At 41.3% G+C, this 15,371-nt stretch overlaps 1 protein-coding gene across 6 annotated transcripts; it reads left to right on the top strand.

Annotated features, from left to right (window-relative positions):
- The first annotated feature begins 1,272 nt into the window (after positions 1 to 1,272).
- On the top strand, positions 1,273 to 15,318 carry clockb (clock circadian regulator b). 6 transcript variants are annotated; one of them, XM_061274328.1, is made up of 25 exons: positions 1,273 to 1,433; positions 2,849 to 2,940; positions 3,339 to 3,470; positions 4,269 to 4,357; positions 4,886 to 4,945; positions 5,034 to 5,182; positions 5,517 to 5,608; positions 5,724 to 5,813; positions 6,044 to 6,164; positions 6,300 to 6,413; positions 6,529 to 6,647; positions 6,743 to 6,825; positions 6,943 to 7,049; positions 7,156 to 7,303; positions 7,444 to 7,519; positions 7,779 to 7,917; positions 8,032 to 8,129; positions 8,253 to 8,477; positions 8,599 to 8,757; positions 9,634 to 9,816; positions 10,515 to 10,708; positions 10,785 to 10,914; positions 11,022 to 11,159; positions 11,468 to 11,733; positions 11,830 to 15,318. In XM_061274328.1, exons 4-25 carry the CDS (start codon positions 4,341 to 4,343, stop codon positions 11,831 to 11,833), a joined length of 2,712 nt encoding a protein of 903 aa, XP_061130312.1. In that variant the 5' UTR covers positions 1,273 to 1,433; positions 2,849 to 2,940; positions 3,339 to 3,470; positions 4,269 to 4,340; the 3' UTR covers positions 11,834 to 15,318. The 6 variants fall into 6 exon arrangements, with proteins under 6 accessions (XP_061130312.1, XP_061130317.1, XP_061130316.1 ...); XM_061274333.1 differs by having other exon boundaries at positions 9,646 to 9,816; positions 11,468 to 15,318; XM_061274332.1 differs by having other exon boundaries at positions 11,025 to 11,159; positions 11,468 to 15,318.
- Positions 15,319 to 15,371: the final 53 nt, after the last annotated feature.

The following is a 15,371-nucleotide window of genomic DNA, read 5'->3' as shown; positions in this document are numbered from 1 at the left end:
CTCGTGGAGCACTACTGCATACTCGCCCTAAATGGAACGATAGCCAAAAGAGCTCTGCTGAGTTTATTCGGAAGGTCATCTGTCAGCAAGGTCATTTTGGTTTTATCGTCCATCACAAAGGTAGGGCGGGATGTTTAACAAATGACTCCGTTTTTACTGCATCGACGTGTGTTTAGTATGACTCACCTGCATGCAACTCTCAGTTTATATGATTTAAGCATACACAACAGAGTAAAATGAGATTTCATCTTTCTAAAGACTTAGAGCCACTGCTCATTTGGTTTATTGATTAAAAGGAGCAGACAGATTCTAAATGTGCTTCATTTGCTTTGCCTTGAGAGTAGTTTTTATTTGGACAATACCTCATAACATTTCACAGCATCAATAAAAATATAATGTTACTACAGCATATTTAATCTTAATTATATGAATATAGGATACAGTGTTTTGTTCATGAACACATCAGGTAACACCTGTGCATCTAATCCGAAACTATATAAAAAATTGATCAATACCTATGACTTTACAGAGATACTTATTTTCAAAGAGTAATATAATTCCCAGAAACTGTAGAAAAGCTCCAGCATATTGTGACATGTTTGTATCACCCTAAGATATTTTAGATGCTCAAATATGTAGAAAGGGTGTGGTGCGGTGCTCTCAAAAACCGCAACCGCACCAATAAATTAATACATAAATACTTCTGTGATAGTGCCAATCAATCATCAATTAAATAGCACTATAATTCCAAATACCGCTTGTGATTTGGCTCTTAAAAGAATCTGTAAATGTATCTAGTGAGTGTGTTTATATAGGGTGTCTACGGGAGGTGAGGGGAAATCAATCAATAATGTGAGGGGAACCTCGATACAGGAATAGGTGCAACGTCACACCCTATGGAGCTTTTGATTGGGTGTCGATTGAAAGGGAAACCCCTTCTCTCCCGAGGAGGGCCATCCCGACCCCGCCTTTCCCCTGGAAATATAACGTCACATAAATATTGACCTCAATACATTATATATAATCCAAATAATCTATATATTAGGCACTGCTCTCAAAAATAACTATTGCTATGTACAGCGCACTATTCATGCTGCAGAGACGATTCCTCTTTATTTCCTTATAATAATAAACAAATATGGGTTTAAGATCGGCTATGTAATTATGTAAAAAAAAAAAAATGAGTGGAGTAGGAAAACACGCAGTCATTTGCCGCTGCGAAAATCCCTCAGATCCCTGGCTGCTTGGGAACTGTACTTGCCAAATAGTGCGCCCTACTGTCTCTATTGCGCATGACTGTACGGCGTAGTATGAAGTAGGCCTCCTGTTTTTCTCCCCAAGCCGGAGTCCTCTTGGCCCCCGCCGCCTCCTCTCGATGCAAGACTACGAGCGAACCGCACAACCGAAAGCTTCGCTGTCGAACGCTCGGCGAGGTGAGCCCGTCGCGGTGCGGTGGACGAATATTGTTTTATTTCGGGGTATGTATGCGTGCGTGTGTGTGAGTGAGAGAGGCGCGGAAGCGTTCGGACTGCAGCGGAGGCTCGGGGACTGTTTCCGCACGCTGGAGGGCGAGCAAGGCCCAGTGACCCACATTCTCAGCAGCCTTGTGGATGTGTGTCTATGCGCGCGTCCGTCGCGGTGTGTGTACGTGTGTGTGAGTACGTGCGTGGCCGCTCGCTGGCGCGTGCGCGTGTTTGTATGTAATGTATGTAGATGTGTGTGGGTGCGTGTATGTGTGTTTTGTTATTCATGCGTTTTTTAAAATGTATTTAGTGGCGATCTTGGTGAGCGACAGTGTTTGACGAAACGCAGCGGTATTTTACGAAATATTGTTGTGCTCAGTTGTTGCGTGACAGCTCGGAGCTCAAAAGCAGTTTTGCTGTGATATGGTGCCAGTATTGCATTTTTGCAGAAAAATAAAAAACAATGCGTTATTTGTCGTGTTGGTCTCGTTTGGTGAGCGCGAGTGTAACGGGAGGAAGAATCGAGTTAGCTAAATTGGCAGGTTTCGGTAGCAGAGCTTAGTTAGCATGTTAGCTAGCTACAGTATGTGGGTTGCTCTACCGGTTGTATAACGAACACCTGTGGCACATTTGCTTATTCTTTTATTCACTTGATTTTGAGCGATTTGGTGCGGGATGAATGCGGTATTCCTTTTTGACGTGCTATTTTTGAGCGTGCACATTGTAAATAATGGCTGCATGAAATAAAAGCTTAGACATGAGGATTACTGTACAGTAGGTCATGGTAGCGCTTCCCAAAGTGGAGCCACTACGGGGTCAAGATGGTTGCTGTAAAACTTCCAATATTTCATTAGTGGAGTTGACATTGTTGCTTGGAAGATGTTGTTTGTTGCCATTGTTTGCCCATTTTCACCTTCGATTATGCCATTAGTATATGTATAGTACAATGAATATGTCTGAGGATGTTGGTGTGGTTTTGTTTTGTTTTTTAATTGGACCATTTCAGATTTTAAATCCTATGATGACTACATTAAAAAAGTATGGTATGATTCCATTAATTTTTTAATAAATCTTTTATTAAAAATCCCCGTGTTGCTTTGGGCTTGTTAAAGTGATCTAGCTGAGGGCTGAATATGAGCAAACCTTTTATTTTTGAGTTATTGTTTTTAATAAAATAACATTTTGTATAGTGTTTTTTTTTTTGTCAAATATACCAAAAAGGTGAAGATCATTTTTGCAGTCATTGAGGTATTCGCTCCTTCATTTATTCATTTAAATGAGCCCAATGTTGATCTCTAGCATTTGCATGCATGTCAAACAGTGAGCAGGGGTTCTCATGGTTTGTCTTTTGACAGGCTTCATGTGTGTTTGTGTGTCCGTTGCAGGCGAGGTGTGGCTCACACAGAAAGATCTATAAGATCTCAGGAAAGCCTCTAAAACAACAGGCTCTGCCTCAAAGGGGCATTCCAGTGACTGAGTAAGTTGACAGTTTTAAATCATCCTTTTTTTCCATAACTAGGTCACTCCACTCCAAAACACTTTTTTTAAGAGCACTGTATGGAAGCATTACAAATGATTCATTTCAGCATTGATGTATTGTATACAGAGCGTACCTAAAGGCATTTGAATTATTTTTCCTTACTCTAGGCCGACTAGTCATTCTATTTTTATAAGAAAAAAACTAAGACACAAACTTAAAATTAGAATGGAAAAAAGTTTTCTCGTCAGGCTTTTGATGTTTATATGTGATACCCAATTCTTTTACACACTGCATACATTTTTTTTCATGTTTTAGTTACTACAGCCACAGCCTGACGTCAGGTGAAATCTGACCCCAGACTGACCTTCAGTGTGTTGTTCTGATGTTTCCGACAGGTTTGGAAAACCACGATGGCTTTTCTGTGGTCTGGTGACCCCTGATGACCCCCTGGCTTTAACCCCTACTTACCCTTTTTAAACCTCTGAAAAAAAAGTCATTTACTCACACCGTGCATGAGCTGCAGTGGGGTGAGTGAACACACAAAATGCTTTCAAACAAAATGCTGCACTGTCATGCATTTCAAATAAAATATAAATAAAACTCATTCTAAATGTAAATACAAATAAAGCAAGTTATTCTCTGTTCACCTCTGTGTCGTCAGTGTAAACTTTGCATGTGAGCAGACTCCATGAGCCGTGTGTGTGTGGGGGGGGTCTTGATTTTGTTTGGATTTTTCAAGATATCAACGTGAACCCCCTCCCAAAAAAAAATAAAAACACATTAATTAATCGCCCAGTAGAACGCCGTAGCCTTTTGTCATCAATGTAAGCACTGAGATTTTCTTTTTTTTTTTTTTTTTTTTTTAAATCCTAAATTTTTTGAATGGGCTTTAAAACAGTCTTGCCAGCGTGTTGGAACTGATTGCATTTGATGAAGCTCCAGTTTTATTCCTGAACAAGAAATGCACTTATGCCAATATCCTGATTAGGTAACGTTTCTTTTCTTCTTGTCACTACCAAACCAACAAAAAAGGAACATGTCTTTTCGGAAAGCCAATCTTGCCGTTTGTGGACAAATGTGTGTGTGTTTTTTTTTAATAGCAACTTGAGTTGTCATCACTTATTCAGTGAAGAATTTTATCCATCTGGGGTATTGTTCTGGGCAGGCTGCCCAAGTTGAGACAGTCTGTTTTAGGAACTGCTGCTTTACACTTACTGTGTGTTATTGTTTTTGTGTACACAACTAAAAGCCCTAGATTAGTCCAATATAAATTTGACTACACTTGTTTAGTAGGTTATTACATGTTTCCCTCCATTCTTTTCAAGGTGGACTTCCAAATGCCTACCTCACGCCTAAAAAGCAAGTCACCACAACCACAGCCCTGAGAAGCAGCCACCATGACATCAAGCATAGGGTACGTTGTAGCATCCATCCACGGTGCATGCACTTCAACGCAGTGCCATGATATATTTTTTTGCATTTTATACATGAGAAATTACGGTAGTTCCTCACATCTGTATTTGATTCCTTGTGTGGTTTATGAAACTCTTTTTGAATGTCAATCCCTCAAGAAAGTGCACCCTTCATATGTCAAAGTAGGTTGGGAGTAAAACGTGAGCAGAAAGTAAAAGGTTCAATTTGATCTCAGTCATAAGAAAGAGAGCCAAAACGTTCCAGTTGATTTTTACAAATGCTCTGGTAACCTTCTTGGCGAGCGCAACACATTCCTTCGATCTTTCTTTGTCTGCCTCGCTTTCTGTGTGACCCAAAAATAAACTGGCTGCTGGCATGTTGGAATTCTCATTAGCCAACATCCTCCATTAGCTATTCTTACCAATGCGGATCTGCTTTCAAGCCACCCACAAGTGTGTGAACGTGGAGAAAAACCAAAAGTGCAAGAGTAAGGTATAGGTTCTCAAAACATGTTTTTCGTCTCACCCAGGGATGATTGTAGCATCTTTGATGGGTTGATGGAAGAAGATGAAAAGGACAAAGCAAAACGGTAAATTGCCTACAAATACTAGTATTTGATTACTCACTAAAAATCCCCATGTCACACCTGCTTAACTAAACCTGCCTTTGAAATGCAGCGTGTCCCGCAACAAGTCTGAGAAGAAACGGAGAGACCAGTTCAATGTCCTCATCAAGGAACTTGGCACCATGTTGCCTGGCAACACCAGGAAGATGGACAAGTCCACGATCCTGCAGAAAAGTATCGACTTCCTGTGTAAACACAAAGGTTAGGTCGCCTCACTTCCTGTTTCTGTGCAGCACATCACAGGGCAGAAATCTTCCTGATTTCTAGTTAACGTCATCCCTGTGTTTACTTTCATTACAACAACTTGAGCGAGACCTGTTGGAACCTCCAGAATCAAGCAGTCATTTTGTGATGCGAGTTGTAATTAAAAAAAAAAAGCTATGAAGCTTTACACGATAAATATATTTTCCAGACTCCTGTTGTGACACTGCTGGGTTTGTTTTTTTGTTGCCTTGCACCTCTTTATTCTATGTTCCTATACTCGGTTCCACCTCTCAAAAAAAAAACAACAACTTTTTTTTCCCCTCCTCATTAGAAATCGCTGCCCAGTCAGAGTCCAGTGAGATCAGACAGGACTGGAAGCCACCATTTCTTAGCAATGAGGAGTTCACCCAGCTCATGTTGGAGGTCAGTCATCTAACTTCAGTTTTATTCTAAACATACAAGTTATCAGTAAACGCTACTACCACTGTTGTAGATTAATAGTAAAGAGTGTGGTTTTGTATTTCCCTGACATTATCAGGCACTGGATGGCTTCTTCATAGCAATAATGACTGATGGGAATATCCTCTATGTGTCAGAGAGTGTCACTTCATTACTGGAACACCTTCCTGTGAGTATCCCAGTCTATATTTTGTTATTCTAAAGTCATTGCTCATCTTTTTGCTCTTGCGTGCTAGGTAACATTGGCAGCTTGTGTTAGCAACTAGTAACTAGCATGGAACCTCAGCAGTTGTAGATCTGACTGCATAGCACAGAATATTTAACTTTTTATTATGTTGCTGGAATGTGCAGTATAAAGGAACAAATTTAACCCTTTTTTTTTCTTTCTTGGCTTGGCAGGCGGACCTGGTGGACCAGAACTTGTTAAACTTCCTGCCAGTTGGAGAGCATTCAGACGTGTACAAAGCCTTGTCCACGCACCCCGACGACCCAGAGAGCCTCACATCAGATTATTTAAAGAGTCAGTAACAACTCATTATTGTGTCATGTATTTGTAACTTGATAGATTTCCCAATTTTTCAACTTGTCCCCGAAATATTATTGTTAATTATAGTAGGTAATTTAGTTGACAGAAGCATGGTTTTTTTTCCTCCAGGTAAAAACTATATGGAATTTTGTTGTCATATGCTCCGAGGGTCAATTGACCCCAAAGAACCTCCCATCTACGAATATGTCAGCTTCATTGGAAATTTCAAGTCGCTCAACAATGGTACGTCACTTATTAGTCGACTTCAATTCAAACGGTAGCATTTTTTTTGTCTGAATGATTTTGAAGCAGCTGCTTCTCATTTGACATGCTCAGAGCTTGCTCTGTTGTCTCGTAGTTCCGAACGTGACGAGGAATGGTCTGGCGGCCGTATTACAGCGCTCTCTACAGCCAGCCTTTGATGACCAAGTGTGCTTCGTGGCTACTGTGCGCCTCACTAAACCCCAATTCATCAAGGTACTCGCAGATGTATTCACCCTAAAATTTGGTAGGGGGGAAAAAACGACAGCACATAAAAGAATGCTAAAATATTGTTTTTATTATATTCATAGGAGATGTGTACAGTAGAAGAGCCCAATGAAGAATTCACCTCTAGGCACAGTTTAGAGTGGAAGTTCCTCTTTCTAGACCACAGGTAAACAAACATTTGTATATATAATTGTTTATTAGATTCAACTAGATTTGATTACATTTACATTAAATTAACACAGCACCATTCTTGTTTTGTACTGATGCATTTCTTTTTCCTCAGAGCTCCACCAATTATAGGCTACTTACCATTTGAGGTTCTGGGAACTTCAGGGTACGACTATTATCATGTGGATGACCTGGAGACGCTTGCTAAGTGCCATGAACACTGTGAGGGCTCACTTGTACATTTGCTTTGGCTGCATTGTTAAAATTCTTTCCATGTACTTCTCCTCACAGCTCTGTTGTCGCCCCCCTTTGTCTTTCCTTTGCTTAGTGATGCAGTACGGTAAAGGGAAGTCTTGTTACTACCGTTTCCTGACTAAAGGTCAACAGTGGATATGGCTGCAGACGCACTACTACATTACCTATCACCAGTGGAACTCTCGGCCCGAGTTTATTGTCTGCACGCATACAGTCGTCAGGTATAAGGAGGAGAAAAATCCTCTTACCTATTTTTTTTTTTAACCAAAATTCACTTTAATGAGGTCACTCCAACAACTAAAAATTGTCTTCATAATGACTCAGAAATCTCTTCCTTCCTCTCTCAAAAACATCTCTGTAGCTATGCAGAAGTGAGGGCGGAACAGCGAAGGGAGCTGGGCATTGAAGAATCCAAACCAGAGGTCACTATGGATAAGGTGAAATATTGTTTTCTATTGTACGCACGTTCTTTTTTTTTTCTCATGGCACCGCATTCAAGCACATACATTAGATTAAATAAAAATAAAGAATTAAGAAAGAAATACTTGCAAGTAGTTCCCTCTTGACTAGTTTGCAAACAATATACAACACAAAAATCAATAGGTACAAATCTAGAATATTTTCTTTACTTCTTTGTATTAATACAGAGAACTGTGATAAACGTCATCCCATTTACTCTTATTCTGTGCCTGACAGAGCCAGGACTCTGGTTCAGAGCTGAACACTTCCAGCCTCAAGGAGGCATTAGAAAGGTTTGACCGCAGCCGAACACCCTCAACCTCTTCCCGAAGTTCCCGCAAGTCCTCATCGCATGTGTCGGACAACACTTGCACTTGTAAGTGAAATGCCACTTTTTGCAAGCCAGATTTGAGAAACATTGACATACAGTGTAATTGTAGTCTCTGATACAAATATTGTAATAATGCTGATTCTGTTTGTGCACCAACAGCTTCCAAGCTTCATATGGATACAGCCACGCCTCCGCGACAGTCCCTGGCTTCAACCATGGAGATGACGTCCCAGCGTCGCTCATCCATTAGCAGCCAAGTGAGACTAAACAAATTTGAGACAGCAACATGTAGCAAACTGTTTCGCCCCATAACCAATCTTATTAGATTATTCTAATACAGCATTAATATAATGGTCCTAATTTTTTGTCCATATCTGCAGTCCATGAGCTCTCAGACTACTAGCCAGAGTGTCACTCCGGGTATGATCACGCAGCAACAACAACAACAGCAGCAGCAACAACAACAGCAGCAGCAGCAGCAACAACAACAACAACAGCAGCAACAGCAACAGCAACAGCAGCAGCAACAACAACAACAACAACAACAACAGCAGCAGCAGCAACAGCAACAACAACAACCACAGCAACTGCAGTCAAACGTACAGGTAAGACACTACTACTGCCTTCTGTGCTCGCTTCTCTGCGTCAAAAATCATTGATCGATCGATCGTGCATACATGCATTACATGCTATCATTAAAAATCTTTCTTTTCCCATACCCTGCAGCCAGTGATGGAGTTCTCAGCACAGGTGAATGCTATGCAGCATCTTAAGGATCAGCTGGAGCAAAGGACCAGAATGATACAGGCCAACATTCAGCGGCAGCAGGAAGAGCTAAGAAACATTCAGGAGCAGCTACAGAGGGTCCAGGGCCAGGGTATTCAGGTAGAACCAATTCAGTCTATACTGGTGTTTACACTTTTATTTTTTGGAAAGATGTCCCTTGCTATATGTCTGAGCTATAATATACAGTGAATATAATGAACAGACTCATGCAGAAACTATTACCGGCCATGGGTCATGTTCAGAATTGCTGACATCACATGTCACCCCACCAAGAAGAGACTCACTCTGTGGTAGGATCATAACCTTAAGGGTGCACAAACTGACGTCGTCTCCAGCTCACACCCACACAATGGCCATGTGTAATTTTGGCCTGTTTACTCCTGGAACTAGTTTTAATCAGTGACTGCTGGACTGCTGCCACAAAGTAGTTTACCACAATTGGCAATAGTAATACCAGCTAAAATTATACACCCACAACCTGAATATCTTCTTCACCTCAATTTCACCACTGATGTATTTTCACGTGCTTGAGCGTATCTGTGTCACTGGGAGACTCAAGTGGCAGAACTGGCTCAGCTTCAATCAGTACCAGTACTTAAATACTTCATTCACCATTTGAACTTTTCTCTACTGATCCCAGTGACTGATTTTCAGGGGTTATGCTTTCTTCGGTATGCACTGAACACCTAGTCATGTTGCGTAATTTCATAAAAGTCAGATCCACACAAACTAAAATGTAATAGGGAGAAATTTCTGCCCACAATTTCCAAACTTGGGAAATGACTTACTTGAACAAAGCCAGAAAGCATGTGGGCAAGTTGCAACAGCCGTTGTCTGACCTAGAAGCAGAATCACCCATTATGTAGTAATTCTCTTGGAAAACCATGATCATAGAAAACAGGTGTCCACTAAGTCATGTTTTTCTTTTTTAGTCCATGAATGTGCGTACACAAAAGAAATGTGTGCTCATTGCAGATGTTGTTGCAGCAACAGGGAGGAGCGATGAACATGCAGCTCCCCCAGGTGGCGCCGGTCCAACAGGCCAGCGCTCTGAGCAATCAGGTCCAACAAACGGCAATCAACCCGGTGCATTCGGGAACACCACAACTCACCATCCAGCAACAGGCGCCTCCTCCTCAGCAAAGCCTTCAGCAGCAGGTGGGACGCAAGCAACTGCACATAAATACAACACGTACTATACCCAACGGAGCCTCCAAAGCTGAACAAAATCTCTTTCGTGATGCTTATTGACTTGTAGGTTGTTCTAGTTTCAAACATGGCTTTAATTAGTTCCAGGCTCAAACCGTCAGCATCATAAAACCTTAAGTACCGGATAGGCTTTTTTTATTTAATTTTTTTAAAGTATGCTTAACATTTGAATATTCATACAAGGGTTAAATTAACCACTGTTTAGAAAAGTGAAAATAAACTAGGCCAAAATTCTCATATCTGATCTCATGAGCAGATTGGGAAGTCGTTTCTGAAACATTGTGCCTCTGTGTTTCTTTTTCTTTTTTGGTTTTTAGTGTTCGTAGCGTAATTTATGCATACAGCATACAGTAAGTGTTTGTGCTGCAAAAATGAAACAAAGCACAAGTTTTTAGTTTCCGCCAATAAAACAATATAGATTTTATTTCAGTTTCAAATTCAATGCAATCTCTGGTTCTGCATGAAACTATGCAAATTATGCAGCTGCAAGCCATTTTCTCATTCTGTGGCTTTGAGCTTTCCCATAAAATTTGTTGACCGTATCTCTGACTGTGTGCATTTTGCATCGGAGGAAGATAAATAAAGACATTGCGAACTGGAGAAATTGGATGCAAACTCTGTAATGGTTGTTTCGCCCCCCCCTGCAGACCCAACGACAGTCTCAACAGCCCCCTCAGGCTCAGCCACAAACCCAAAACTCTGTGCCAACCCAACTGTACAATACCATGATGATCTCCCAACCGGGGCAGCACAACGTGCTGCAGATCAGCACCAGTCTGCCGCAGAACAACACGCAGCAAGGCACAGCTGTGGCCACCTTCACGCAGGACCGTCAGATCCGGTACATTTGTCAGTTTGATGAAGGTATTTGAATAGTTTTGTGTGGGAATGAAGTGTTATTTTGCTTTCTCCAACAGTTTTCCAGCAGGGCAACAGCTGGTGACCAAACTTGTAACAGCTCCAATGGCATGCGGCGCCGTCATGGTTCCCACCTCCATGTTCATGGGCCAGGTGGTCACCGCATACAACCCCTTCGGTGGGCAACAGGTAAAGACGAAGTTGCATTGTGATTCATATTTTGGGGTGGGGTTTTGCTCCTTGGTCGTTTGAATATCTTCCTCTATGTTTCCTTTTCAACTCCTGTACATCTTCAGCAGGGAGGACAAACACAGACACTGACTCTCCAACCAGCGCAACCTTCCCAGGGTCAGACTGACGCCTCCAACCAGACGGCTGTGGTGGCGCAAAGCGGCCAACAGGGGCAGCAACAGCAGCAGCAGCAGTTCCTACAGGTACCACGAGATGGCAGTAAAAGTGCATGAATTAAATGGTATTGTCATGCATGTCAGTGGAAATAAGTCGAATTGCTCTGCGTCTCTTTTCTCTGCTCCTACTGCTTTTTAAATAGAAAGTGGGTAAAAATTGGGCTTCTGAAAAGTATTTCCTCAATGATTTTCACTTTTTGAATTGAACTTGAATTTTCCCTACACGCCTATTTCAACTCACACTTGTCTTCCCACTAACAATTATCTTCAGAGTGGAAATTTATTCCATCACGCAAAAGTTGCGCTCATAGGTGTACCCATTTCTTTCCTGTTAGGGCACTCGTCTTCTCCATGGTAACCAGTCCACTCAGCTGATTCTACAGGCAGCCTTCCCACTTCAGCAGCAGGGTACCTTCACCCAGACAACTCATCAACAACAACAGCCGCAGCAGCAACAACAACCGCAGCAACAATCACAACAAAGGCAACAACAGCAACAATCCCACCACCAGAGGCATCCGCAGCAGCTCAAACCCCAACCCCAGAAACAGCAGAAAGCGCCGTCGTCGCACAGGACCGACAGTGTCAGCAGCCAACCGCAGTAAGGTCTAGAGGGCCTGTTGGAAAAAAAACCGGAAAAGTCCAAAGGCCTGCCACATACATTTGTTTTAATTGTGTGCTTGGCAAACCTTTCCAGCTGAAAGGTGGGATCACGGCAACAAGGAAATCTGCAACTCCACGAGAATCTCATGAACGAGCATCACCAGTAACGGCCGGACAAATGAACTCCCGGCAAGCTCCCCCGTTTTTCCTTGGAAGGGAGCGAGATAGTCTGTGGAATATGACACAAACGCCTCATCGCCACGGTAACAGAAGACTGTTGGAGGTGTGTCAAAATGGACTAACTAACCATGTACAAATTTCCTGTATGATATTGAGAAAAAAAGTGTAAATATCCAATATAGCCTAACAGGAAATGGAAATGTAGTATTTTATATGATTGCATGGAAAGAATAACTGTGTAAGCTTTTATTAGTCGGTTTGACTTTTTTTTACTTTGTTCAAAGTGTTTCTTGGCGTGTTGACGAAACCCCTCAAATGAACCGACCCCTCCCCCCCCCCCCCTTTTCCTCACTCAAGTCCACAATTAGCTTATAATAGTCTGGTTGGGGGAGTCAAAGGTGAGTGAGGTTTATTTTTATTTTTATTTTTTTGCAACTCAAGTGTTTGTAAAGCACTGTGACATTTGCCCTTTTAACCCTTGCCCCACCCCCGAATTGCTTTCCTGTGTAAAGGGCAATGCACGGAATGGAGGGGAGAAGGACAAAGTCCACCCCGCAAGTTCTCTGCCTTGGGAAGTACGATGAGAGTTGTAACAGAGGTGGGTTGCCACCTGTATGTGAGGAAATTCTGCAATGCTATGTTGTGTTGAAAGCAATTGTTGCTTTTCAGCAAAGTATTTGATGTCACCCTAGGTGCTGATGTCACACTTGTGACCATCATAATGCGGAGTCATGGTGTGAAAGCGCATACAGTAAAAAGGCAAATGCTGACCTTCTGTTATAGCTCTAATCTGGCACTTTTGCAGGATCTCTGCGTAAAAGAAGCTATTGACATTGTTTTTTTAATTCTTTAAAAGAAAAATAATTGATTACAGTCCAACTGAAATGTTTGCGGGATGATCACAAATAAGAGGTTTATTGATTCAAAGTGCCAATTACATAGTTCTGTTAGTTTGAATTCCCAACAGCAAAGGCATACATACGCAAATCTATATTTTACAACAAGAGCTAACCCCTAACAACGCTCACGCAAGTGTGTGTGTGTGTGTATATATATATATGTAGAAGGGATTATTTTTTTGGACATTCAGAGAGCCCTATACGTAACAAACAGTATATCCTCATGAAACTTTAGCACTTGATGTGGTTGTGTACAGTAAATCACTGTCCGAGACCTAGTCGCTTGTCAACTGTGGCATGACTCTTTGTGTGAGAAATGTATCGTGTGTGTGTGTGTGTTTTGTGAGAGAGAGCATTTTGGGGAGTGTGTGCTTGTGTGTGTGTGTGTGTCTTACAGTAATTGATTTAGTAAGAGTTTAAAGTTGCCGGATGGTACTTGCACTCTCAGGAATGTGGGAAGTTATGCTTCTGCCTCAGTCTGGAATCAGACCAGGAAGGGTTAAACTGTGCTGCTGTAACGACCGGCGGCTAGAGTAAGAAAAGTCACAAGGAGTGTGGTGACTGATGATGATGATATGACCCACATTCCTCTACAGACAAAAGGTAGAGGTCCTCTTTTGGACCTGTAAACCTCAACATGGGACATTTGTCTCCTGGTCTCTTTGGGATCACAGTTTAACCCTTCTTTTCCTCGTTGGGCCTCAGAAAAGAATCATGCAGTTCACTACAATTGTTCCTCAGTTCTCAAGCAGCAGTAAAAAGCAGGACCAGATCAATGGGGACCTCCTCACTACACTAGTAAGCCATATCAAACGCAAAAGCCTCGGTCTGAAGGAAAGTGTTGACGTTCGGTGAAGGGGGAGTCATCTTTGGTTCTCTTCTAGAATGTCTTTTAGTGGTGTAACCTTCAAAGTCAAACTCCACTTTCAAGTTGTCCAACATTTCCAAATGTTTTTTTTTTTTGTACGAGTAATGTAAAGCAAATGGATTTGCGCAAATCAAGCATGTTCCTAGTCAACCGTTGTATTGTAAAACTAAAGTTTCTTTTAAGTGTTTTACTCGGAATTCAGTCTTCCAACATAACATGAAGCAAGAACAGAAGTCGTTTGTTGGTAAGCTTTCGTTATTGTTATTGTTACATTCGTAAAGTTAACATTTATGCAGCTAATATTTCAATTTTTTTCATTTGTGGTTCTATGTTGTCATTACGCTTCTGCGCTCCACTTTTAGTGTGATGGCATAAAATTTTAAAAATAAAAAATAAATCACAATTACCTGACGTCGGTCACTATGTTTGCTGTTTCGACATGTTTTCCTTCAAGCTTAGTTTGGGGTGCTTGACTTTGGAGGTTCCACTGCACATCTTTAGTGTGTGCGCGCTTGTATGTATGTATGTATGTGTGCGCAGTGAATATTGTATGTCTTGTTCCTGAGTTGTTTGTGTATTTCTCAAGGGGAACAATATTGGTAACCCCTGGCGATAGCCAATCAGTTCTTGCGTTGCAGTATAAAGAAAATTGTAAGATTCAAGAAACTTTCCTTGCCGGTTGGGCTCAGTGTTCTGGAAGCCCGTGTGTGGGACTGCTCAACTTGAATAAGTGTGCGTGCGTATGTCTGTGTGTGAGAGAGAGAGGCCGAATGTGTGTATTTGTGCAAGCATGCTAAACAAGTCACTGTCAAACCATCTTATTTTCATATGGAAATAGATGTGAGTGAAAAAAAGTGGGTGTTTGTAGACAATGCAGCACGAGTCCCCCCCTCCCACTTTGCAGAATTGTTGTTAAATGACTGACAGCCCAACACTTAACCACAGTAACACATCAAGTCAATCTCTAAAAAAAAAAAAAAAAAAATCTATTTCTTGCAACATTGACCACTCACCACATAGTAGAAAAACTAGATCATCTTTAGCGTGCGTGAGGCATCACTCTGAAGCGTAATGCCAATCTGTTCCTTTCTTGAGTGTGCGTGTCACTAATAAGCCAGCCCAAAGAATGTACAGTAGGCCTATGGGTGTTTTTCTTATTTTATAATAATAATTAAAAAAAAAGACCAATGGATGTTGTTGATTACATGAAAGATGGAAAACATAAGAAAGTATATGTCTTGCAAAAAAAGAATAGATTATAATAATGGACAGGTTTAACATTATAAAAGAAGCTCTGAATTTTTTTTTAACTATCCTCAATCAAATTGAGGTGTATTATATTTAATGTGTCAAGACAATGAGCGCCCCCTCCTCACAGATGACCTACCCACGATATAAATTGGTTGAAATGCTAGTGTAATACTGTACACAAAAGACAACCGTATTCTGTGTAAAACGGTGCTATGCTTTCTTGTACTGTATGTACCCTGTATGTAGTATATCCCTGTGCTCCTTTTATCTACCCCAAAGTCAAATGTTATAATAATCAATATTTTGAAGCAAAAAATGTTATTGTTATTATAACCCCCCCCATCTCTCCTCTTGGTCAATTTGAAAATAAACACAGCTGCAATTATATGTGGCAATGTGAATAATTTTTCCTTGAAGAAAAAACAAGATGGACACGCT

Source organism: Syngnathus typhle, linkage group LG3, assembly GCF_033458585.1.
Source record: "Syngnathus typhle isolate RoL2023-S1 ecotype Sweden linkage group LG3, RoL_Styp_1.0, whole genome shotgun sequence".
NCBI lineage: Eukaryota > Metazoa > Chordata > Actinopteri > Syngnathiformes > Syngnathidae > Syngnathus > Syngnathus typhle.
The sequence above is the reverse complement of the archived record's forward strand: the minus strand, read 5'-3'. Positions and strand labels throughout refer to the sequence as shown.

What these genes read in the sequence shown, in the direction of transcription:
- clockb (XM_061274328.1), top strand. An exon ending in TTTCAAGTCGCTCAACAATG is followed by an intron (nt 6,414 to 6,528) that starts GTACGTCACTTA and finishes GTTGTCTCGTAG; the next exon opens with TTCCGAACGTGACGAGGAAT. An exon ending in TGCTAAGTGCCATGAACACT is followed by an intron (nt 7,050 to 7,155) that starts GTGAGGGCTCAC and finishes TCCTTTGCTTAG; the next exon opens with TGATGCAGTACGGTAAAGGG.